Source organism: Centruroides sculpturatus, unplaced genomic scaffold, assembly GCF_000671375.1.
Source record: "Centruroides sculpturatus isolate CEXI.00-Female unplaced genomic scaffold, Cexi_2.0 scaffold318, whole genome shotgun sequence".
In the NCBI taxonomy this organism is placed as follows: Eukaryota; Metazoa; Arthropoda; class Arachnida; order Scorpiones; family Buthidae; genus Centruroides; species Centruroides sculpturatus.
In genome coordinates this window covers 654,743-681,756 of record NW_019384658.1, presented here as the reverse complement: position 1 = coordinate 681,756, position 27,014 = coordinate 654,743, and the positions used below count along the sequence as shown (strand labels likewise).

General features: G+C 29.4%; 2 protein-coding genes across 2 annotated transcripts in view; one reads left to right on the top strand and one right to left on the bottom strand.

Moving 5' to 3' along the window:
- LOC111626486 (CLIP-associating protein 2-like) overlaps positions 1-12,501 on the top strand; it is a 41,183-nt gene extending 28,682 nt beyond the window's left edge. The window contains exons 3-6 of the mRNA XM_023369865.1: positions 4,976-5,113; positions 6,181-6,249; positions 11,002-11,118; positions 11,220-12,501. Coding sequence (XP_023225633.1) covers positions 4,976-5,113; positions 6,181-6,249; positions 11,002-11,118; positions 11,220-11,318 — 423 coding nt within the window. The 3' untranslated portion in view covers positions 11,319-12,501. The remainder of the gene's footprint in view (positions 1-4,975; positions 5,114-6,180; positions 6,250-11,001; positions 11,119-11,219) is intronic.
- Positions 12,502-12,805: 304 nt separating this feature from the next.
- The window catches only part of LOC111626487 (major facilitator superfamily domain-containing protein 6-like), a 35,299-nt gene continuing 21,090 nt past the window's right edge, over positions 12,806-27,014 (bottom strand). The window contains exons 6-9 of the mRNA XM_023369866.1: positions 22,031-22,192; positions 20,379-20,690; positions 13,888-14,063; positions 12,806-13,822 (exon numbers count right to left, since the gene is read on the bottom strand). Of these exons, the coding sequence (XP_023225634.1) occupies positions 13,676-13,822; positions 13,888-14,063; positions 20,379-20,690; positions 22,031-22,192 (797 nt within the window). The 3' untranslated portion in view covers positions 12,806-13,675. The remainder of the gene's footprint in view (positions 13,823-13,887; positions 14,064-20,378; positions 20,691-22,030; positions 22,193-27,014) is intronic.

Below are 27,014 nucleotides of genomic sequence, written 5' to 3'. Positions count from 1 at the left end.
CGCTACGGAGAGATTTCTATCGTCTGGACAGTATTATATAAATTATATATAAATTAGGTACTGTACATATAATTATATATTAATTATATATAAATTAGGTACTGTATATATAATTATATATTAACTTATTGTAACTTTATTATAATTAAATATATAATTTCCGCCGTCTAGCATGGCGCCACACTACGGAGATTTTACGCTAACTATCGTCTGTACAGTATGTAAATTAGGTACCGTAAGTCTAATACAGTACTGTAATTTTATACATTTCTTGTGAAAGAAACATTTCTTATTCAACGGCGATTAAAATTATTTATATTAATGATGTCTCCAAAGTTCTATGAAGTTTTCACAGAAAAATAAGTTGTTAGAAATCGGCCGCTATTTGCTGAGCTGTTCCACGACGAAAACAAGCTTTAGCAATGGGGATGTCTAATAGTGCACACTCGGTAAGTAATCCTACAATTTTTTGTTTATAGCGTAGTTTATACGGATTATTTCCAAAAAAAATATACGTATTTTGGAAATATTGAGTCAGATTAGTCTAGAATCTATTAATTTTATGGAAGAAAACCTTTCAATCAGCCGTAGTCCGTAAACTTCATACGTGTCGGGCTGTGATTGGAACGACTCGTAAGAAATCAGATTCCTAAAAAATGGAACGTATCTATGATCTTATAGGGGGGTCGACTGTATTTTCTCTTGCAATCAATTCAATTTCAAAAAGCAAAGTCTCTTACAGAAAACTGTTGAAGAAACAAAACACGAAAAGCCACAGAAAATTAAGTTTATTGTTTCTATTACTAAATGCAGAAGCAAAAGCTCAATAGCCCACAGAAAGTAAAAATGGTTGCAATGTTTCTGACAGCACAACACATCTCAATTGTTTTGATAATGCATCACGAAAGCAACATGCAGTCAAAACACAGTACAGGGCAAATTAATTAATTACACTGAAACATAATGTATCTTGGCATGTTAGAAAGATTTTAAATACAATATTCATGCTAAATATATGAAAAATTTTATTTTATTACTGAAAGGTTTGTTCATTTGGTTTGTTATTTTACTATAACATTGTGTTATAGTTTATTTTTGTGCATTTTATTCCTAAAAATTTTAAAAAGTCAAAATACATATCATAATACATTGTAACCATTTTCTAAAGTGAAAGTTCTACCTTTTTGGAGAAGTCAGGGATCTACATGGTTCCTTTACAATAGACACAAATGGGAGCAAAAATATTTTAGATCAGGGCTACAACTAGAAAATTGGTTTGCCACTTTCATGATCATCAAGACAATATCAAAAATTACAGAACCACTATTGAACTTGCTAGAAACACTGTGAAAAATGGGCCAATGCCACCCTACTTCAATGGTGTTCAGATCTCAGGGTCATTTTCATATGGGAGTCACTTTACGTAACAACACTTAGTTTGTGTAACAAATCTTTGCTGACCTTCCAGCAACATGACACATATACAGAAAGTTAGTGCAATAATTTTTGTTTGAGTTAATTCTAAATTATACATTTTTCAAAACCTTTTTATTTCTGTTTTATTTATTTATTTATTATTATTATATAGTATTTAGTGGGTTATACTCAGTTGATACCAGTGACTGTGTACTATGCCAGACCAGAGTCAAGGCATAGCAACCAAAAACAAAAATTAAATAAGTGTGTCAGTGTCTGTTTACAGGAATTTCCTAATGATATGGCATGAATTCAATACAGTGGCCTTCTATAGTGTGATGTACAGTATGTATTTCTATTCAATTGTAATGTTCCCAGGCTTTTGTGTAGTGTGTGGGGTATCACACCTGTACAGGAGAGAACGACAGGTACAATAAGCACCCTTCCATCCTCCACAGATGCCTTATTTCCTGGGCGAGTTCTGTGTACTTGCTAATTTTTTCAGTGAATGTGTTTTGTACATTGTGAGTATTTGGAATGGATATGTCTATAATATATGTGATTTTATTGTGTTTGTCAATGAGTGTGATGGACAGTACATGTGATAAATTGTTTTATTTGTGATTAGGCTCTGTCATAGTACATTTTGTGCGTGTTGTTTTCTAATACTGTCTGTGGAATGTATTTGTAGTATGGTTCATGGATGTCTAATAATTTGCACCACCTGAAGCAGACCTCGGTGGAGGTCGAAAGTACTTGTGGAATTTACTAGTGACATAACACTCGTAAAAAAAAGGTTTTTTCGTGGGTTGTTACTAATAATTTGTGTTTCTTTGCAAGCTCTTGGTGTATTATATTTGCTACTTGATTATGTTTGTGTAAATAATCTGTCTGTGCAAAGAGCTTGCAACCAGAAGTAATGTGTTGTATTGTTTCTGGCATGATGTGACATTTTATTAGTAATATTATTATAGTTTTTTCAATGTATTGATGCATCCTATGAAATATGTTTTAAATTTGCTGTTTGGAACACATTAATGTATATTTTAAATTGTAAGATTCCCTTTTTCTATACCTGAAGAAGACAATCTGAAATTTATTGAAAGTACTTTTAGTAATATTTCAAGTAAAATAATTACACCGACAGACGATGTTAATATTTTCTTAGTAATATCTATGTCTATTTTATATATACTAGAAATTCCCCTGTAAAGCATGACAATATTTTTAATGAGAAAATAGAGCCTGGAGAATTGAGAGCTTTGCATTGTGATGCTGTTTCTGTAGTCCTTAACAAAGCAATTCATACTTGATGTTGCTCAAGTCAGACTTCACAGCCTTCTGGGGTCTCAGTTGTTCTTATTTTTGTAGATCTAAAATTTACCTGATTAATTTTACTCTTACACTTCCCCCTAGGCATATTTTTGGGCAAAATAGTGAGTCTTTTTAATTCCATTTTGATAAAACAAAGATGAATTGTATGTACATTAGTTATATTAGTGATCTTGTAAGTCATTGTTAGCATTTGTAAAAATAACTGCAGATATCTTTTATAATGTTGCAAAGATGGACAAAGATTTGATGCATTTTCAGATAGGATTGATAGAATAAGGCAAACACAACACTTGAGTGATCTGCCAAGGGAAGACTTTCTATAGGAAATAGCTATTGTTTAACTGTTATACACGTAAAGAAATCCCAGAAAACTCTACATGGTCAGCCTGTTGGTCAGGCATGAACTCACAATCGGGGGAGTGGCTACCAGAAACTCCAGATTTCCCAGTAGGCCATTTGCTTAGTGATCTTTTCTTATTTTAATATATGTTATATTTCACTTGGGAAAATTAGCAAGCAAAATAAAAGTGCTGTCTATTGTATTAAATTAAAAAGTAGCCTTTTTCTAATTCAAATCATAAGCTGTTGTGATACAGCTCTTATGAACAGACATTTGGCCTGCAGCAATGTACATTTTGTAACTTCTAATTTGAAAGCAACCAAAACTTTTGAAACAAAATTTTCTTGCAATACTCTTTAACACAGTTACTAAGCAATACACATTATCACTTAGTATTTCTGGTAAATATTGCTTAAACAAATTGCAGAATGGCAATAATAATCTACGTGGTACTAATATATTGTCTTTCAACAAATAAAAATGTTTTCAGCAAAATGAAACAACTTGACAGAAAAATTTTAGTCCTACTGACAAGTGTTTCTTCCCTATTGCCATGAAAATGATAGCTTAGTGATCATCCAAAGCATTTGACAAGCATAGTGCATGCAAATTGTGACTACTGTGGGAAAGCTGACATTTCCTGTAAACCTGAACACCATTTTGGAAGGGACTGGTTAACATGAAAGTTAAGGTCATTGTAATGACTGACACAGAAGATGAACTCATAAAATCCGTTAACAGCACCAATGATAGTGGGTCCTTGGTACACCAGCAGCAGCATAAGATGTAAGTACTGGAGACCTCATATTCTGAAGAGAGTTAGAAGATGCAAGTGTCATAATTATTGAAAGAGAATGCAATTATACTTAATTTTTCATTTGATAATCATGTTTGGAGGACTAATTATTGCTGGTCCACACAACCTGCTAATCAATTATCTTGTCACATTCTAAGCAGAAATTATTCATTTTATTCAGTCACCAGTTGGACATGCAAAGGAAATGAGTTCCTTATCCATCTAAGTGAAGAGCTAATGAATTCATGAGTGAAGAAAACACACCTTGCAGATACAATTGATCCTCCTCATAGAAAATATTTTACAGAAAAATCCTGATATTCAAAGAGAGAATACAACTTCTATAAACAAGAACAATTTATCACATCTGTCCTTCAAAAGAAAAATGACTATAGCACATTGCAGTCAGTGCAACCATGCATATTGCAATGAACATCATGCAAATCATCATGTTAATTGCTGCAAATAAAATTTTATAATAATAATAATAAAGTTTCTGAACTTGTATCAGAACTAGTATATAATAGTAATTTAACAAATGTGTGATGAAAGTATTCTGACATAAAAATAATCAATCATAAAACTTACCAAGTTTTGTGTTCTTATACTAATGAGATATGCTATGTGAGCAGGGTTTAAACAGAATACTAATGGCCATTTTGAAGTTTAATAACATGTCTGCTTTTACGAATCCAAGTTGTTAAAAATTTTAGAAAGGAATAAAGTTTTTATTTTAATTTAAATAAATAATAAATTATAAAATCTTTGTATTCCTTTTTGACTTCCATTTCTTTATAATCCTGCTAATCCAAACAACCTATACAATAATTAATTTTCATTAACAAGAGTGCACTGCAATTCCATTATGTCAATAGTCAATTTATAATTGTAAAAATCAACTTTTGAATTATTACTTGAGAAATTGAGATGTATAATGTCCAAATGACAATTTTTATTGAAAATGTACTTAAATATTTGATGGTATAAGTGATACATTAATTTTTAGGACTGTAGATTTTAGGTCTTTGTTATAAGCCATAAAATAATAATAATTAAAAAAAAAATTCTTAAAATTAAAATTTTGATAGGTATTACGTGTAGCTGATATATGTTCAGCTGTTGCTGCAAGTGTTCTTCCTCCTGAACAATGTGTTAGAACTTTAAAACCTATTATCATTACAGCAGAATTTCCTATCAGCTTAGCAGCTGTCAAGATGCTCTCTAAAGTAAGTGCTATATATATTATATTATCATTTTTTTTAATAGATATATATAAAAATAAATTTATTAAATTTAACTGTTATTAAATATCTTGCTTACTTGCTTCTATTAAATTAAGAATTATATAGTAAACTTACACACTACACTTTTTTTGCCGAAATAGTTTTATTGAAAAATATTATATAGTAGCCACCAAAAAATATGGCCTTTATCAGTTAAAATAATTTTAACTGAAGATGTAGATCTTGACTTCATTTGGCTTCATCAACTAGTCATTAAGTTTTTGTTAAAACATAAAATTTTTTAGTTCTTAATCCATAAATGTTTCAAATTATAAAATATAAATAATTTTCAGTTGATAAAATTTAATAATTTCTGAAGAACAAAAACTAACAACTTTCAGTAATAATTCATGTTTAATAAAATGTGATATATTACAGTATATTTGAAGAGTTTTATAGTTTTTAAGATCAAATTATAATTAGAAATATTTTTTGCTAACTTACGTTTATTATTTAGTATATAAATTTAAAAATAACAGTCAATTCATATCAACTTAAAAAGTTTTTCAGTAAAAATTATTTATAGAAGTTTAAAAATTATGTTGATGTTAATTATAATTGAAAGAAATATTTATTTCCATTTTGTATGAAAGAAAATAGAACAAATGCTATTTGGATATGATGACAATGACAAAATATTTGTAATTATATGATCCTATAGTAGTGAAATAGAAAACATTTGAGTTTAAATATTTATTTCCACTCACACAAAACAGAAAAATATGCATAAGATATATGTAAATTTACAAATAAAATCTATATTGTAGAAAAGAATGTGATAAACCCTTTTAAATAATATAAAAAGAATGATTTTCAGTTAAAATAGAAATTGAAATAATGTTATGAAGGATTTCAGTAGTGTTATTCAGTAGTGATTTAGTGTTATTCAGTAGTGATTTAGTGTTATTCAATGATAAAAAAGCTAAATTCAGTCTTAACTATATTCTTATGTGTGCTTTTAATTTTTTTGTATTTTATATAGTTATTAATATATTAATTTAATATTTTAGTTGGTGGACCAATATCCAAAGAATATAATTGTGCAGTTGTTACCAGATATTATGCCAGCTCTTATAAAAGTAAGTATATATAAATGTTAGTTATTTTTTAACAAGTTAGTCTTAGAGGCTGTCTCCTATTCTGTTTAATACTGTCAACATGAAAACAAGGCTTTTGAATTAAATGAATATTTTCAAATTTTTTTAAACTTGAAATAATTTTTTCCATTTGTTGTGCTGCAATTTGAAAAAATTGTAGACATAAATTTCCACTTCTGTTCATCTGTCTTGCCTTAATCTTGAGAATGGGGTTAGATAGATGAAATCCGAGACCAGATGTGGAAACTTTAGGAACATGAGGTCCTAATTAACCATATATGATATCCGATGCAAACCAGAAATCACATTATTTCAATTCAAAACTTTCCCCTGAAAGCAGTAATTAAATAGATAACATGCACAACTCTATTGTTAAAGGGAAAGTATAATGTACTGTACAGGGGTAAGACACTGTACTGGAGACCTCATATTCTGAAGAGAGTTAGAAGATGCAAGTGTCATAATTATTGAAAGAGAATGCAATTATACTTAATTTTTCATTTGATAATCATGTTTGGAGGACTAATTATTGCTGGTCCACACAACCTGCTAATCAATTATCTTGTCACATTCTAAGCAGAAATTATTTATTTTATTCAGTCACCAGTTGGACATGCAAAGGAAATGAGTTCCTTATCCATCTAAGTGAAGAGCTAATGAATTCATGAGTGAAGAAAACACACCTTGCAGATACAATTGATCCTCCTCATAGAAAATATTTTACAGAAAAATCCTGATATTCAAAGAGAGAATACAACTTCTATAAACAAGAACAATTTATCACATCTGTCCTTCAAAAGAAAAATGACTATAGCACATTGCAGTCAGTGCAACCATGCATATTGCAATGAACATCATGCAAATCAGCATGTTAATTGCTGCAAATAAAATTTTATAATAATAATAATAAAGTTTCTGAACTTGTATCAGAACTAGTATATAATAGTAATTTAACAAATGTGTGATGAAAGTATTCTGACATAAAAATAATCAATCATAAAACTTACCAAGTTTTGTGTTCTTATACTAATGAGATATGCTATGTGAGCAGGGTTTAAACAGAATACTAATGGCCATTTTGAAGTTTAATAACATGTCTGCTTTTACGAATCCAAGTTGTTAAAAATTTTAGAAAGGAATAAAGTTTTTATTTTAATTTAAATAAATAATAAATTATAAAATCTTTGTATTCCTTTTTGACTTCCATTTCTTTATAATCCTGCTAATCCAAACAACCTATACAATAATTAATTTTCATTAACAAGAGTGCACTGCAATTCCATTATGTCAATAGTCAATTTATAATTGTAAAAATCAACTTTTGAATTATTACTTGAGAAATTGAGATGTATAATGTCCAAATGACAATTTTTATTGAAAATGTACTTAAATATTTGATGGTATAAGTGATACATTAATTTTTAGGACTGTAGATTTTAGGTCTTTGTTATAAGCCATAAAATAATAATAATTAAAAAAAAAATTCTTAAAATTAAAATTTTGATAGGTATTACGTGTAGCTGATATATGTTCAGCTGTTGCTGCAAGTGTTCTTCCTCCTGAACAGTGTGTTAGAACTTTAAAACCTATTATCATTACAGCAGAATTTCCTATCAGCTTAGCAGCTGTCAAGATGCTCTCTAAAGTAAGTGCTATATATATTATATTATCATTTTTTTTAATAGATATATATAAAAATAAATTTATTAAATTTAACTGTTATTAAATATCTTGCTTACTTGCTTCTATTAAATTAAGAATTATATAGTAAACTTATCACACTACACTTTTTTTGCCGAAATAGTTTTATTGAAAAATATTATATAGTAGCCACCAAAAAAATATGGCCTTTATCAGTTAAAATAATTTTAACTGAAGATGTAGATCTTGACTTCATTTGGCTTCATCAACTAGTCATTAAGTTTTTGTTAAAACATAAAATTTTTTAGTTCTTAATCCATAAATGTTTCAAATTATAAAATATAAATAATTTTCAGTTGATAAAATTTAATAATTTCTGAAGAACAAAAACTAACAACTTTCAGTAATAATTCATGTTTAATAAAATGTGATATATTACAGTATATTTGAAGAGTTTTATAGTTTTTAAGATCAAATTATAATTAGAAATATTTTTTGTTAACTTACGTTTATTATTTAGTATATAAATTTAAAAATAACAGTCAATTCATATCAACTTAAAAAGTTTTTCAGTAAAAATTATTTATAGAAGTTTAAAAATTATGTTGATGTTAATTATAATTGAAAGAAATATTTATTTCCATTTTGTATGAAAGAAAATAGAACAAATGCTATTTGGATATGATGACAATGACAAAATATTTGTAATTATATGATCCTATAGTAGTGAAATAGAAAACATTTGAGTTTAAATATTTATTTCCACTCACACAAAACAGAAAAATATGCATAAGATATATGTAAATTTACAAATAAAATCTATATTGTAGAAAAGAATGTGATAAACCCTTTTAATTAATATAAAAATGAATGATTTTCAGTTAAAATAGAAATTGAAATAATGTTATGAAGGATCCAAGTAAAGACATAGTGTTATTCAATGATAAAAAAGCTAAATTCAGTCTTAACTATATTCTTATGTGTGCTTTTAANGCTGCGGAACACGTGTCGGGCTATCGACAGAGAAATAAAAAAGACATCTGGAGAGACGACGACATCTGTCTATTATTAGATGTATGGCAAGAAAAAGTATTTATTTCTAATCTAAACTTCCATTTTGTTTGTTGGTGTTTGTGACTTACCGCGTAGTTATGTCAGTTTTATGATCGTGTGTAATAGCCAGGTTCTTCTCAAGCAGACTGCCTGTGCAAACAGCACAATGTTCGACTAGTGACAGTTACAATCCAGATTGTAGGTAAATTGAGATCAAAGTGAGTTGTGGATTGTGTGAGAACGTAGTATTAGGGTGTGACTATGCAGATACAAGCAAGTGAGAATATGTAGCAAGAAGAGGTGAAATGCAATAAATATCAAACCCTATCAGATATGTGCAAGAACCAGAAATTTGCTCTCGCGAGCAAGATTTATCACTTCTTGCTTGTGCATGGTTTTCCCTTTCGAGAACTATATCACTTGCAATCTATTGCTCGCTTGTAATTTGTGTCTGCATAGTTGTACCCTTAGACATGAAAAGTATTATAATTAATGATAATCTGAACAAAGATGTACTGAAAATATTATACAATTTAATTAATATCATTAATTTTTGCTATACCATGTATGAGTGTGTCTGTTGAGTGCAGTTTTTCAACCATGAAGCAAATGTATCACAATAAATAATTGCTCATTTTTACTAATAAAATTTATAAAAAAAATTATTCAAGAAAGTCTTGATACAAAAATTAAAAATTACTTTTACTGATTAGTTTAAATTTAACAACTATAAAAAGGAAAGAAATATAAATTGGATTGTTTTTGTCATCATATATTTGATATTTTTACTTAATTTGTATTTTTGCTTTTGTCCTCATACATAATACAGCAATTACTTGACTGGGTAAGGATGGCGGCCTGTCATGTACTACCCAACTATGGTCTGTCTTAGGTGGGAGACAGAGGCACTTGCTTTTTCCCACAATCAGTCAAGATGATGCGAGAGTGGTTTGTATGTATGGGGATAGCGGTGCTGGACACAGAAATTCACATGGTTACCAGAGTGACAAAATGAATCACATTTAATAAGACAAAACATGCTTACAGCTGTACAGTGTCATCTGTTCGAAGGGCATCACACAAAGAAGAGCACATGAGAGTTCATTCCAATGGAATAGGTAGATGCAGAGGTTGGAGAGTTGCCCAAGGGCAAGAAGTTGTATCCTGATCATCGTGAATTGGATCCTCGACAACACATTGGAAGTTAAGTCCTTACATCGGATGTTTGGCATCTCTGAGGCCCACTGGTTTTTCCTGTGGTTAGAATGACCAGTAACACAAATCTTCAGTGTGGACGATCTTTGCCAACCGCACTATGTCCTTGAGATTTTGGGCTTTTATATCATCATCTCCTGAAATCCTACTTTTTGGTTGGGCCAAAGCAGTGGTCTTGTGTAATTCTATTGGTCTCCAATCTGTTGCCAGGGATGTGGTTCAGGGTGTGGGATTGTCNAGCTTATTCCTAACTTATGCATAAATCTTACAACTTTTTTTCAAGTCCTGAATGATAAAAATTTTTAACCAGGCTAAAAATGAAAAATTACAAAGGAAAAAACATCTATTTTGAATTTTATTTTTTATTAATTATAAATTATTATTATTTCTTTTTGCCTCCCTCTTTTCTTTATTTCTTTTACTTTTGTAACAACATTGGCTGTGCTTTCTTCTTCCTCTCTTATTCTTCTGCTGTTGTGTTTAAATAGCATTATTATTAAGACATCCTCTATAAATTTAATGGTTCCAAGTGTTTTTTACATCCAACATGGAAAGCTTATGCAGAAGTTAGGAGTAAAGTGTCTGAAGTGTTTTAAGTATATAATTATGGTTTAAATTTTATAAGTTTAAAAAAATTTAATTGTATAATTAAAAATTTTTGTATTTTAGAAATATAACTGATAAAACACCTGCTGATCAGGTCCAAAATACAAAATATTGTATACATAGTATTTGTAGTAATTTTTCAGTTGAAGAATTATTAATAAAACTTGATTTCATATATATATTGGACTTCTATCAAATATGCAATTTGTTTAATTTCAGGCATTTGATAATGAAGAAAGTCCAGTGCGGAAAGAAGCAGTATTCTGTACAGTAGCTATTCATTCTGTTGTAGGAGATGCCTTAAAACCGCATTTGGCAACATTAAGTGGAAGCAGGGTAGGTTATTACAGTTTTACCAAAATTAAAAATAAATGTATTATTTGTAATGTTTTATATGAATTTTTGCTTAGAATTTAAAATATTTGTTATTATTTTAGATGAAATTGTTGAATATTTATATCAAGAGAGCTCAAGCCCAAACTAATAATGGCAGTTCAGGTTCATCGAGTAATCCCTCCTCTTCCAGTTGCCATTAAAACATCATCATATTTGTTGAAAGCAATCTTTTATGGAATTTAGTTCAAACACAACAAACTTCATAATTGTGATTTTCTGCCATAATTACTAGGAAATGTTTTCCAATGTCAATGTTATATAATTCATGCATGGGTGGAACTTTCCATTTAAAATGTGGCAGATAGAAGTTTCTGTATGTGTGAAAAACATCCATTCCACTCTTGTTTCACTACAAAAAGTGGGAACTTTTGTCAGGGAAAGAAATAGTGCCTCAAGATACAGATGATTGCACATAGCATTCAAGGTATAAGTGGATGCTGCAACAATTCAGTATTTGATGATGATGATGATGATGATGATACAAATAGAACTATACCCAAAACTCAGAGATACTATCCTAAAGAAACAGAGAGGAAGATCCTATTTCTCTAGAAAATTATCATGATATCAAATTTAACAACTTCTTTTCTATCTGCATCTTGGATAGTACTTGTACACAGCAGTGCCATGTTATGATTTTCTTGAGTTGAGACAACTATTTTGAATTGGTGCTAATATTTATATCACCAAATGTATTATATTCATTATAGTTATATAAGTTGTTTTATATATAGTTATGAAGACATAATATGATTTTTATTGTACTTAAAACTGATTCATGTGTATTTTCTTGGTCAATTTGTGATATTCAACAAAAGTAAATCTGCATTGTACATAAAGTGTTGTCATTATCTTAAAATTCAATCAGTATTAATTTAACATATGTCATCTAATAATAATGAATTTAATAGTAGATACTAACAGTAAATAACCTTCATTTAAACAAAGCACCAATTCATTATAGTGCCTTATGCATTCTCTTCTGTTCATCCTCTTTTGAAAACTTCATTCTATGCAGAAAGTGCCATGACTTGTTTTCACAACTATTGAATGAGTGCATGATAATGTGTATAGTGAAAGCCATTTGCATCACCCATCAACTTTGCAGTATGTTTTGAAAAGCTGCAGTGATTATACAAAACATTTGGGACTACAATGTGCATTTGCTATGTATAGTGTACATTCCCTCCATGAAATAAATCATTGTCTTACACATTTTGTTTCCTCTCATATATTTCTAACAGTATTATTTTTTGGCAATTTACAGGAAAAACTAATTATCGTGTGCCAAAATAAGCCAATATGCAATGTTATAAGTAAGTGCAATGTTCATAAAATTTCTCAGAATACACTATAGAGATTCTGGAAACTAAAATACAAGTTATAATGAATTGAAATTAAAAAATATTTTTAGAAATATCATTAGTTTTGTAAAATGATCAAATTTAATTGCTACACTGCAAGATGTTTTATCTTCTACAAATTTAATTTGATTTTCTTAAGGATATGGTAATCTGTTGAACACTAATATTTTTAATTTGAAGAAAGTTGAAACAAAATTTTTATTTACGATATCAAAAATTAAATTATTCGGTAATAAGCTTATATAAAAAAGAGAGACCATAGATCCAGGAATGGACTATTTTTATTCAGTCTAGCGAGACATTTTTAACAATGATATGTACCAATCACAAACAGCAGCATTGGTATTGTAGATATATATAAAGGCAATTTTGGGGCTTGTAATTACATATGACAGAAATGTTCTTTTAATACACAACTTACATTTGAAATTATGATTTTCAGCAATAATTATTTATGCTAGTTCATTAATATATTTTTTACATTAAATTATTGCCTACTTTATTATATTAACAATACAGTTATAATGGCCAGTTGCATCAATTCATTATTTAAGAATACAGGGTTTGAAAACTTATTATTTAATTACAGTTTATTACTTAACATACAGACAAATTACATTCACAAGTAATTTAATGTGTGCATCATTTTATAAGATTAGCAAAAGAAATTCTATTAAAACAGTTTTTCAAAGAAAAGTTTTTTTGAATTAATATAGTACTTTGAATAATTTACCTTTTAGTAGAAAGTACACTAAGACAGTATCTAAATTAAAAAAGAAGGATTCTTAAAACTTATTTTTATGTGATTCAGTTTTATTCTTTGTGTTATCCTGAGTTGTTTAAATTATATATATAATTATTTTTCTGGAAATATCAACAAAACAATTACTTAAAATTAATTTTTTAAAAACATTAAGCAACTTATTTAATAAGCACTTGATAACATTACAACTTAAGTTCTGAAAATTTGGAAAGAAACAAATTTTAAGTAGTTTTGCAGATATTTAATGATGGTTTAAAATTGTTGCACCTTTTCTTTCATTTCTTCATACTAAAAATATTTTTACTCATCTTTGAACAAATTAATAACAAATACTGTTCAATATTTGTAATATACTAATTTTTGTAGAGAATTACCAATCGTAATCACTCTCTTTTCTGTGGACTGCAGGTTGGGGAGTAAAGAGAGTTGTCTCTGGATGGTATGCTTCCAATAAATCTTGTTTTTGGGTTAAATTTTCATCGTGGTCTTTCACAAACATGGTAACTTCTTTGTAAGCCTGTCGAAAATACTCAATGAATTTACTGAAATTTCAAAATAGGTTTGGCATAAGTTTTTCCTCACCTGAAAATCCCTTCTGATGGTGTCATATTCAAATACTGCTTCGGGACTAGCAGCCGCTAATATGCCTTTAGGATTAAACGCTGCTGCTAAGGCTCTTCTTGTTAACGGATAATTTCCGTTAGAACTAGTATTGTTCATATTAAAATCTGAATAAGTTCCGCTTCCTTGGACATTTTCTGTTTAAAGATTAATGGAATTTAATCATATAATTTACTTTTTAGCAGTTGAAAAAGAATTTGTTTTCTTATTTATAATAATGTAACCATTATATTTCAAGAGCTAAATATCATCAAACTAAGTATCTGGCATAGCATTACCATTATTTTTGAATTTATAATAAACTTTGTATATTTGTGCATAATATTTAAACCGTTACAGCGTAATTATAATTTGTTTTTAGAACCAAAATTTATCCCAAAAAAGTTTTCTTTAATAGGAAAACGAAAGTAGTTTTCTTTAATGGCCAGCAATTCTTAGCAAGATAATGGCAGACATCTGCAAAATGGATAGAAAACTTTCCAACAAAAATAATTTATTACCGCAGAAGAAGGGTTTCGATCACGAGAAAAAAAAATTCAATTTTGGTGTGATATATTAAAGAAGAAAGGGGGGAAACATTTCTTAACAGATAAAATGTAGTATGAATTCTTTTTAAATTTTTTGAAATATTGTCATTTAACAAAGTGATAACCCCTACGCCATTCTTGCTATCGTAGTTTCGAGAACAGTTGCCAAAGGTTTTGTATCCAGAATATGACCCGGATTTGTATATTTCAATAGTAAAAATTTGACGCAATAATATCGTATTGGCTTTATATCTACCTTTTATTCCATTCTATCCAAATATTAATGTTCTTTTTTCATTTTAAAACGAGATTTTCTTAAAGCTTTGATATTTACGTAGATTCGTATGCCTTCATTTAAGCTTATTTGTTCCTTTATTGTTTAAAAAAAATTATGAATTTTATTTGGATATATCAAAATTTCAAAAAGCAACATTAGTTTTAAAACTTATATTCTTGTACCTAAAGAAGTATTGAAACTTATTTTGTGATAAAAGCAACGTGCTATGGCAGTGTTTTTTCAACCGGGGGACACAGGCCAAAACTTGGGAAGCCAGAGCAAATTTACAGCGGCCTCAAAATAAAATATTAAAATTATATGTAAATGATTAAATTACATTTCTAATATTTTAATCGTTTACATTTGTATTTTATTTAAACACATTTTATTTATTAAAAGGAAATTTGAACCGAAAACGTTTTGTTATCGGACAATATACATACATTTGCTTCTCGTAAATAGAATCTTGCACGTGTATACAAAGCGTATCATTTTCATTTCCCCCCCGAAGAATGTTTACTATTAAAATATAGCATGTAGATGTATAGAATGCAAAAACCGCGAGTGTGGAATTAAACTAAAGTAGTGCTATAAAAAAAAAATAATTGTATATAGGGTAAATGTTCACTTAGGTAAACCTGATGGCGGCACGTGTCTTTTAATATAGTCGCTGTTAATGATTTTCAACAATTCTAACATCATTTGGTTTTTAGATTAATTTTTAAACAGGATTAGTGTTACTTTATTATTATTTTTCCAAAATTTCTTTCTTGGAGTTAGTTTATATTTTTTTCGGAGTTAATAATTAATATTTTCATTTTTATTGTAATGTCGGAATTACTTAGACCAACAGTTTTATAGCAAAAGTGGACAGCAAAGGATTTTTTTATCATCATTTAGGATCAGATTTTCCTGAAATAGTTGTTGACAAAAGAATTTCGACAGATGTCAAATTTGCCATAAAATTCGGTTTACAACCTGTACATGCAGAAATGCGATGGTCGTCGTAAATTAATTTATAGAAAGGATCGTGATTCAATTTTATTTCGATATCACAAATTCAAGGCGAAACTTTTAAAGGTAAATTCGGGAAAATTTCGTGGGAAACTATTTTTCCTTCGTATGGCATCTAATTTGCATAGAGTATACGTTGAGCGCGACCTGTTTGGCTGTGGGCGTGAGTTAACGTATAGCAAACTTCGTAAGACACGTTATGATAATTTCCTTGTATAATTTATCCCAAATGAAAATTGGTGGACCCGGAAAGATTGTCGAGATGATAATTAATGTTTTGTATGTAAAATAAATGACAGGTCAGAAGTAAGTCTTAATTGGGTTATTAGTAAATTTGTAAATTCAGAAAGCATTGTATACACGGACAAATAGAAAGGATACAATCATATCGACGATTTAGGAGAAGATATTAAACAGTGAAACACGCACGAAATTTCGTTGATCCAGTTATGGGCGTCCATACGCAAAAAATTGAAAGTTTGTGGGGTTGTTTGAAAACAAAGCAATTTGTTAAATGCATTACACTAAAGATATGTCTGATTCGTATTTATATGCCTTTATATATAAGAAGATTCTGAGATGGAAAAAACTAAAACCAGGAGAACATTTCGGGTTGTTTCTTCAGCATTTGAGTAAAGTTTATCCAGGAGTGGGGTCGTGCACCAATATGAAAAGAACCAGAAACTGTTCCTTCTGCCCCGAAATCAATCCCCAAGAATAACGAAAATCGAAAGAGGAAGAAAGAAGAAACGTGTGTTAAAAGTAAGGGAAAAAAGTCAAGTAAGATTATACAAGATGTAGTTACTAAAGATGTTGCAGAATGTTCGAAGAAAAATAAAAGTACGCTAACTGTGAGTAGAAAAAAAAATTTTTTTTAATCTTTACAATACGGTTTTGTTAGTATTTACGCTGTTTGTCATCTTGTTTGTGGACATAGCATTCACAAACAAGATGGCGACCGGAAGTGCCGCAATCAAGTTAAGTGAACATTTACCGAAACACTGCTGTGGCATGTTTGACTTAGGCTATACATAATACTACTATTATTTAAAATTTTAAACTCTTATCTGAATCCGATAAACTAAAAAGTTTCATACTAATGAAAATTCCGTAAAATGTGAAGCAATTTATTCTTTTTTGTGATCAGTAATGCGAAAAAAAAATTGGTCGTCATGATTATGAAACCGAAAGCCATTTAATAAAGATTAGAAACGTTTATAATTAGTATTTAAGATCAGAAAGCTATCCATATTCAAGTAATATATTTCTACAAATGATCTTTATACCAATAATCCTATTCTTGTATTTGAATTCAAATGCATATACAGTTAAATCAAATGCATATTCAACTTATTTAGTCGGGGAACGTATGAAGTAGACTGTTTTGTGTATCGAGCAGGATTTTAAAAGGGGAGATTAAAAATTTCATAATTTAGTTTATCAGATTTTACAATACAGGTACCTAAAGCAACACAAAACAGTAGACCTGAGGTACTGAACTGATACAAAATCAAACAATATGAGTTATATACAATATACTAACATAATCCCTCTCATTTGAGAAGAATTAAAATAAATCCCAAAACCCTTTTCGTGTGCACGATCTTGTTATCGACCATCGCGGACAATTTTTCGGCGATATTCCCATGTGAAACTTCCATGCAAGAATTTTGAATGTTGATTGCTTATTCGATGAAGGTTCTGTGAGCTTACGAGTGTTTTGATGATTGAAAACAGAAATCGCTGGTTTTCGACTTCTTTCAAATAAAGAAATTTAAAAATCCAGCAACGAGTTTCTTAACTTTCCGGCAACGTTTAAACCTGCGCGTGTGGCGCCATCTGTTACGATATTTTATTAATTAAAAATATAAAACGTTTTTATTATAAAATGGCAAAAAGCTTAATTTTGACGGTAGGTACCAGCTTTATAAAAAATTGTAAATGCTAATAACGAGTAAAATCGTCATTAAGTCCGTACTCGAGGTACCACACACCACCCCTTTAGCTCCCCACTCCTCGACCTTTAATTAACCATCAAAATTAATAGCATCAATCCCCCTAATAAACAAACCTATCTGCAAAATTTCAGAAATTTTCGATAAAAAGCACAGGAGTTATTCAACTTCAAACCGGATGAACAAAATCGTGCCCGTCCTACAAACTAACATCTATACATATAGAAAAAAATCCCGAATTTTTTGCATTACTCGACGTTTCAAGGTCCCCAGTCCAGAAATGTAAAAATCTTGGAGGTCATTTTTTCACCGATCGCCATATTATAACGTAAACACGCAAGATACAGAAGCCTATTGTTTATCTGCAAAAAAATCCCAATATAGAGTTCAAAAATTTTATTTTTCTTTTCCTATTACGAAATGATTTCACTGATAATATTTAGTCCAAGAAGTAAGTATTTTCGTTATCAAATACGTTCAGTTTTAATCACGCAATAGTTTCATATACACATTTTTACTAAAAACTAAAATTAACTAAATGTACTAAAATTTTGCCAGACTTTTTATATTTAAAATAAAACATATGGAAATCTTCGATTAGAATCTAAAATCATAACCATAGTTTTTTTTTTTATTACAATAAAGGAAAAAGAATTATTCAAATCTGCCAACTATAGAGTTTAAACAGTAATGGAAAACATCAGTTTTTCAGAAAGAGAAAATCTTAACACGGAAAACGTCCGAAATGTCAATCCACTCGGTCAAGAAATTTCTTATCTGGTAGAAATGTAAGTAAAATTTCACGCTAGCGTAATTTGATACAAATAGATTAAGATATGAATAGAAAAAAAATTAATAGAAGAAAATGCCGTATTGTCATTTAAAATTTCCAATATAAACATAAATAAATGTCGTCTCTCACTCGATTTAGAAACTTTTAACTACAGTGGGACGGACGTTTCCGTCGAGTGAAGACACAAGTTATTGTCTTCTAAATAAAAATCCCTTCCATGCACTTAGGCCTAATTCTATTTGAAGGAAAACGTTTTTCGGTGCAGTCGAAAAACATTTGCCGATTTACTTATTTTCAGTTTTAACTTCGATTTCCAAGACGATTGTTTGTATTTTTCCTGCATCTTAATGTTCGTCACGCGACTCTTCTTTTCTGGAAGATTGCGCTGTCCTTTCTCGTCATTAACGTTTTGTTTTTGATGGTTGAAACACCGACAAAGAGTAATGAAATAAATCTGATTTTTCGCACTAAAACATTTCCTTTTCCATGTCGATATTGGGAATTTTTACCGGCGTTTTGTTTTATATCATTTTTAGTCCTGATGATTCTTTAGAATATTCTTATTTTAAAACTTCATTTGCTAAATAATTATTCAACATTTGAAAGAAATTCCGAGAGACGTTCGAGATTAACGTCGCCCGTTTCCGTATCCGCATTATCTTTGAAGAGTTCGATTGATTAGCCTAGTTCTGTTTCTATTTTCTAAAATATCCAATCGGATTTTGCCAAACTTCATCGCCCGTCTTACTAATGCTTTTACGCGCCTGACGTCGAGCTTTAAGACACGTCAAACGAGATTTCGCTTTTAATCCCGAATTAACCCAGTAGATTTTTACGTTGCCGTTTTACTCGAATAACAAATGGCAGAATAGACTACTCGTTATCTATACGAGAAGGTTGAAAATTAGTTAAATGAAACAAATTCGCAATATATTTAAATTATTTGGTTTGTTAAAACAAATATACCGTCCTATTCTAATAAACAGGAATTAAATAAAATCGTATTACGGGGATTGGATTTCTTTTATTTTTATTGCTAATTACTTAATGTATGAATACAGAAAATGAAATTAGGAACCGGTTTATGCATGTATCTAATGCTTTTGTGTGTCTAAAAAGTTTATTGGAAATTTTCAAAATAATATTCTACGTCACGATAAAAACATATAAATCATTCCTTAATTTAAATATTTTGGAATGTTGTTCAAATAAAACGTTTTATAAAATGTAAATTTATATGATAAAATTAAATTAGGCGTTACAATAACTTCCATTAAATAACTATTTTGTTTTCTTTTTCTGTAGTATATAATATATAAATAGTATAAATTTTCCTAGAAATTTCAAAATTATAACACAGTATGCGAATAAAATGATATCTTTAAAGTTTTATTTTGTTATATTAAATTTAGAGACAATAAACTCGTCGATTTATATATGTTTATGGTCATATATAACGATCTTACGATGATTTTCCGATAGATTAGGTATCTGGTCACGTTTTTCTTAAAATCCTTTTTGTTTCGGTCAAAATAATAATAATTAAAATAAATAGACTAACTACAATGTGAAAAAAGGCATTCGGTTTAATTTGCTGGATTATTAAGCAAAATCTATCGAAGAGATAAGATGATATTTCGAGGAATCTCAATTGTTTTTATCGTAAGAAGAATCATTATAGAAATTTGAAAAGTCTATTCGTGTCAAATATTTCTATGCAAATTGCTTTATTCAAATATTTTAAAAATTTGGCGCTATCTGAGAATCTCGCCCGAACGTTCCGAATTTGTACTACTATAACAAACAATTAATTATATATGCAAATTTATAAAAAAATAAATAATGAAATATATTATTACAAGGATGTAAAAAAGAAAAAGACGTACCTCCACCTCCGGGAATACCCAGGAAACCGCCGGGAGTAACCGATCCTTGATTTGTGGCTCCGTACTCTCCTCGACCCGTGTTCCCGATAGAGTTTTGATCTTCCAGATTCTGTTTAGACAGAGATCTGGCCATGGGATTGGCGGGAACCCCATGTGGAGCCAAATGGCTGGTTTCTTCGATGACCATTCCGGGTTCTTGTTCGTCTTGAAATGAGCTGAATCCTTTATCTTTTCTGTAGTAATTTATCAAGATAAAGAGAAAGAGGACGATCAGACAAGCGAAGCCGTAGCCTCGGAACGTCACTTGGGTCCCTGAAGGAGAAAAAAAAAGTACACTCTTCAAAATCCAGTTTTGTTGCCAGTTTGAAGTCGACTTCGAGGAGTTCATGCATTGTGTTAACGGCTTAATTAAAGTTTAATTAGGATTATATTTTAAAAAATAACATATTTTAAATTGAAATAAAGTTTTAAAATGTCGATACTTTTTAAATACAACTATATGTGACCGTCGTTGGATATAACGCGCGATTAAGATAAGCTCGAACTTGCCGCTGCTGTATTAAGTCGTTTGCATATCGGATTTTGAAAACTTAAAAAGGGAAATATCTTTATCGATTAAGTAAAGTAAATATTTTCGTTGATTTTCTTTTCATTGATAGATATAAACCTTCGGGAAACTTTGCTGAATTATTGATACCAAACTTCCGAATGTGGGACCGGTTTGGCTAAAAGCTTCTCCCATTTTATTGAACCAGACAAACATTTAGCTGGTTATAACTGCAATGACTGCAAAGAAAATTTTTACAAATAGTTCTACTCTTGTATTGCGAAGAGCAGGCACGGATTGATTATTTTTGTTTTCGACTCGACTTTTATTTGATCTCCTAACGTGTTTCTTTGTCAGTAACTTTTTTGTTATTCTTTTAGTTTGGAGTGATTTTAAATTTCAAAGAATTAAAAAAAGAAAGATACTTCCGCTACTATCGATCGAATTTTTTTCATTAGAAGGAAGCAAAAGATTTTTACAGAAATAATTATGTCAACATAGACTTTTTATACAAAAACAAGATTGTTTTCGTGACGATGCCAATCTGAACTCGCCTAGAGAAAATGTAATTTGAATCGAATCAAATAATAATTAAATCTTTGGAGTGGATCCAAACAGGAGAAACAATTATCGCGGAAACATGTCAGCTTTAGTCCATCTCATCAATCCTCTTGTTTTGGTCATCGTTAATTTTACTATTTTCCTATGCTAATGTATTCCTAGCGATTAAATCGGACACGTTTCGAAACGAATCGATGCTTAATCTTTATTAAAATTTAAATTGTCTAATCAGCATAATAAACCTAATCTATTTCCTTCTCCATTTGGCCGTAAGAATAACTGTCTATCTTCTCGCTACTTCGTTTAACCAACTATTATCTATTGTTTTCGAGACTACATTAACTTTAATTAAAACTTTTTTCTTTACAAATGAACATTCTAAATGTATATTTAAATTTTAATTATTATAAAACTGAAGTAGCAAGAATTGCTACGTATGATAATTTTAAGCATTGTTAAGTAATTATACGATTTCAATTTTTTAAGAACAAGTTAGGACCTTAATTAGTCGTACGCGATAATACAATTAATTAAAGATACTAACCAAAATGAGTGACGAAAATTCCTCCAATAACTGCTCCGCATCCTCTTCCTAACCCGTGATGAAGACCTTGCAGAACTCCTTGAGCCGACGATCTCAATGTTGCAGGAGTGGATTGAGTAATATACGAACAGCAAGCAGCCCAAACGGCAGCGTGAGTAATGCCTGAAATTACAACGTTATTAATTCAAATATTTAATTTTTAAAGGGGATATTTAAAATTTCATAAACCTGAATAATAATATAAAAAATGATGTGAATGATCGAAAGCCCAGAATTCTTTAAAGGTTCATTATCTTTAAGAGGTTCGATAGAGATTTCACGACGTGTATTGACCGCTCGAAAATCAAAAATTGCGACCAAAGTGGCATTCTCGAAATAGCGAACGAGAAAATGAAAAAACATTTGAAACTAGAGATCCGGTTACTGGAAAATTTGTAAACATTTTATGCATATTTTTTATACATTCATAAAGTTTAACACCTGACAAATACTGAAACAAAAAATTGTATTTTTGTTTAGTTATTCTTAAATTTAAAATAAAGGAATTAAAATTTGCTGTAAAAAATGGTTCTCTGTCTAATATAAAATTTATTTGACGTTTTTTTTAAATGATAACGTTGACTAGAAATACTCAAAGAAAATTCTCTTGTCATCTTTTTATTTTTTATCATTAGATTTAGGCAATATCAAAGAAGCAATTGAAAATAATTCATTATTATTTTAGACTTATGTATAATTCATTACAGAAGATAACGGAAGAATAAATTTCATAGCAATTAATTATTTTTATAGCATTAAAGACCGTTCAATCAAATCTAAAAATTGCAAAATTTTATAACATTAATTAAGGAAGAAAATTCTGTGAAAACGAATAAAAAATCTAAATAGGATTTTTAAAACAATTTTTATTTGATTTTCTTCTCAAATTAATGATATTTAATTCCGGTTCAGAAAATTATATTTATATAAGAGGCATTGGTAAGTATTATTAAAATGATTGATTGACTTTCAATTAGTTTAAAGAAATTTAAGTGGATTGCAGGTAATTCATTCTAAAAATTACGAATCGTTTAAAGATAATTTTCATACGACGACGATGATAATTATATATAATACAGGGGGTCTCCGAAGCATATTTATCCGGCCCGTATTCATATTAATCGTTTTCAGACACGTTTTATCGTCATTCGAATTAGTTCAAAGAATATAAACTTTTGAAAAGTCAACTACAATTATCATAATAGATCTTGATTATTATAAAAACCCATTTAAAGAGTTTATTAGATTTTTACAAATCTTCTCCAGGAGAAAATTTTAAGTCTTAAGATATTTTTGTTTCTACTTACTGTATCTTTGAGAAGAAACATTTTTCAAAATTTAAATACAGTATATAAAATCAAAATATCGAACAATCTAAAAAAGAGTTTAATATTGTGTACCATAACATTTATTCTCGATTCTGATGACATTCTTTCGAAAGAGAAGTCGCAAATTTTATATTGATTTATGTTCGTTGTTATTCAGAAAAAATAAAAATCTTAATCTTTAAATTTATCATTCGTACATGGCCCCTAAACTTGTCTTTCACGGATTATATGGCCCTCTTCAGAAAAAGGTTGGGGACCTCTGATGTAGTATATATATTTTTCTTTATTACCGAACCATAAAAATTTTGTGTAAACTGCTTATTATATAAATGGTTATTTTTCCAAAGCATTTGTCCGATTTTTTTTTCTCTCGATCGAATTCTTATTCGTCCTTTGTGATCAAAAGAAAGCGTTTCCCATTTTAGAATGGATCAATGAATGCGGTTACTACACTAAATTCACCTGAGTTATTTCCCACAATAAAAAAAAAAATGCGCAGAAAAGGCTTCCAATTAAACTATTACTTTGTCAGAATTTTCTAGTTTTTCTTGTAGAAAAATTTCTAGTTAAAAGATTTACAAATCTTTTCACGTTTTCTATTTTGCTATAAATTGTTTCCTCAGTCTGTAGGTCGCGTTTCAATCTTGTATCTAATCCATAAATCGATAAAGTGTAGCAAATATATAATATAAGCCTATACGCGACTTAAATCAATATAAATTAAGTGTGTAATATAATAAATCCTCTCACCTTGGACGAATTCGAAAGGTAGAACCCACCAAGGGTTCCTTAACCAAGAAATGTATAGGAATCTGCACACGTTCCCTCCTAAACCGATGCACAGAACCTAAAAATGTCGAATATATTTATAAATATATAACTAATAAATATTCGTTTGTTACTTTAGATGCGAATTTAATATATTCTATTATTCTTCATCTTTTCTATAGGCCTATATTTTTTTTCAATAAAACATATTTAAATAGTTAAATTATACCATTTCGAAATTTATTAGGAACATCTTTACTACTAATTTTATATTTAAAATTTGATGAATTTAGAAATAATAAATTGTCTTTTTATTATAACTAGCAAGCGCGCGACGCAATTACGCCGATAATATATCATACATGATATAGTCTAGGTTCCTTTTATATTTCAAAGTGGAATGTATTTGTGTTCGTTACAGTTAAATAATTATAAAGATGTTTAGAAATCAATATGGCATCTTCCATAAGTTACGTAACGCTATTTTTATATTTTTCAACTATCATCCCACACCCCGTAACGCGCCGCACATACCTACGCTCAAAATTACGTAACGCTTATCGACCCCTTTATTTGTAGTCTGATAAGGAATAACACACAGCACGGGGTATCGAACATTAAGCTATTTTACATACGAAGCAGTAACAAATGGTAGGGTTCATTACGCAACTTGTCGGGAAACGAAAATGAATCGTTCTGTTATCCAAAGGTTGAGATCCTAGCTTTATGTAATGTTTTTGTAAACATCTTCACCCCTTGTAAGGCATCGTAATGATTATTTGCATACCCACGCACCCATAAAATCTTCGAAGCAATAGAAAAATAATGGCGGAGTTAAATTGTATAATTAGCTGAATAAAAATCACGTGCCATACACGAAACGTTGATTCCGATTAGCTATGTGTGGCATTTCCGATACTTACTCCTTTATATATTATTGATATATATATATATAATTGTAAGTTAATCATTCTATGTTTAATTCATAGCAGTGTTTCCAAGTATTTGATTTAATACACTGCTTAGATACTAGAATCTCGTAACACCCAAGCAAAAATATATTTTGCGAGTTGCTAATTGAGAAATAATACGTTAGAACATTGACGAAATAACGATCCCTTATCATACAGGATCCGTTCGCTCGGGCTATTTTTAAGAGGTCGGATAATCATAATCCTCAAAAGTTTTAAAAGTCATTTGGATTTATAAATTAAAATCATGAAACATTTTAAATTTGTTAAAATTGACAACTAGTTTTTAAAATTTTTAAAGAAACTCCCAAAAGATGAGTGAAAAATTTTAATCCGTGATTCTAAAAATAAATATCACGAATTATAACGTATATATAATCTCGATTTTTCAGTAATTTAGAAGTTTTTTTCCCATAGAATAAAATATAAAATGTTCTGGTTTTCATAAAATTTGGACAGAGCATTTTTTGCTTTCAGATTTTTCTGTAAGCGTTACTTAATCCACAATGTTCACATGAGATAATTTCCTATTAAGAAAATATAATTAGTTTTGTTTACATTTATACAGTATTACTATTATATTATATAGAATTTTAATATATTTAAAATCAAAAAATTTTTAAGGAAAAAAAATCTACAGAGCAGTATGAACAGATGCTTAAGAAATATCCAATATCTCAAGATAACGATGGGATGTAGCATTTTAAAAATAATTTTAAAGAGCATATAGTATTAAAGATTATATTTTTCTTTTCTTAATATTCCTCGGGTTCTTGTTAATTGCTTAAAATCAGGAGAGTCAAAATTTCAATTACAAATACAGTCAGCTGCAAATTTCTATAAATACGGTTGATAATAATAAAGCGACATTCGACTAACAAGGAGAGTACGCGGTCATGGTGTCACGGATTTCGATGAGCTTTAAGATTGTGAATGTACAGTACATCGAAAATAATTAATCCATGTTTCAACGTTTCGTCCAATTGACCTAGTTTATAAAAATTGATGTTCGAAATTGGGACTAAATTATCAAATATAAGTTATCAGACAAAAAATAAAACAAGACAGTTGCAGCAGCATAATTTTAACACGTGTTCTCAAGTTTGAAGGTTCGTGTCCACATAACATTACATTTTTGAAAATATATTTTTTAATTTTTTAATTCCTGGTATATATACGATAAACTTCCTGATGTTGCATTTATTGAAAAAGGTCAAGAATGCTATATATATTTAAGCAAAGCTCTTGAAAATAACAATAAAATGTTATTCTTCTCATTAGAGTCAATAAAAATTGTCTTACCCAATTGTGAAAGACATTTTGTCTACGCTTCCGTTACTCATTTTTAGATACAGCTTGTTGATTTTATATTTGTTTTGTGGTGGCTGTAATCGTACATCATTAACTGGAGTGTCACGACTAAACAAAGAGTACCCATTTCTGACTTACCATGACGAACGAAGATATTAAGGATTAGATTTGTAGAGAAATTTTATAGAAGTGAAATGAAGAAGAAGAAGTATTTCTGCCACATAAAGACATTACAGAAGAAGACGACGACATTGAAACGTCAAATTCCTCTCATTTATCCTATGAAAGTATCTGTTATTAGTGGCACTTCTACCAGCTATCTTATTAAAAAATATATTGTTTTATTTCTGAACATTATTCACTTTGTTTAGAAACTATAATGGAACACGTGTATCTTATCTCATTTGTGCACTAGGATATTAAAATAAAAGAACATAAAAATAAAAATTTAATAAAAAGTAATACTGTTTGAATTCAAACATCCGATCTTGAGAACAAGTATCATCACCAATGTTTGGATTCGGAATCGGTAAAATTCTTTTGACTCTGGCGACCCAACCTCGAATT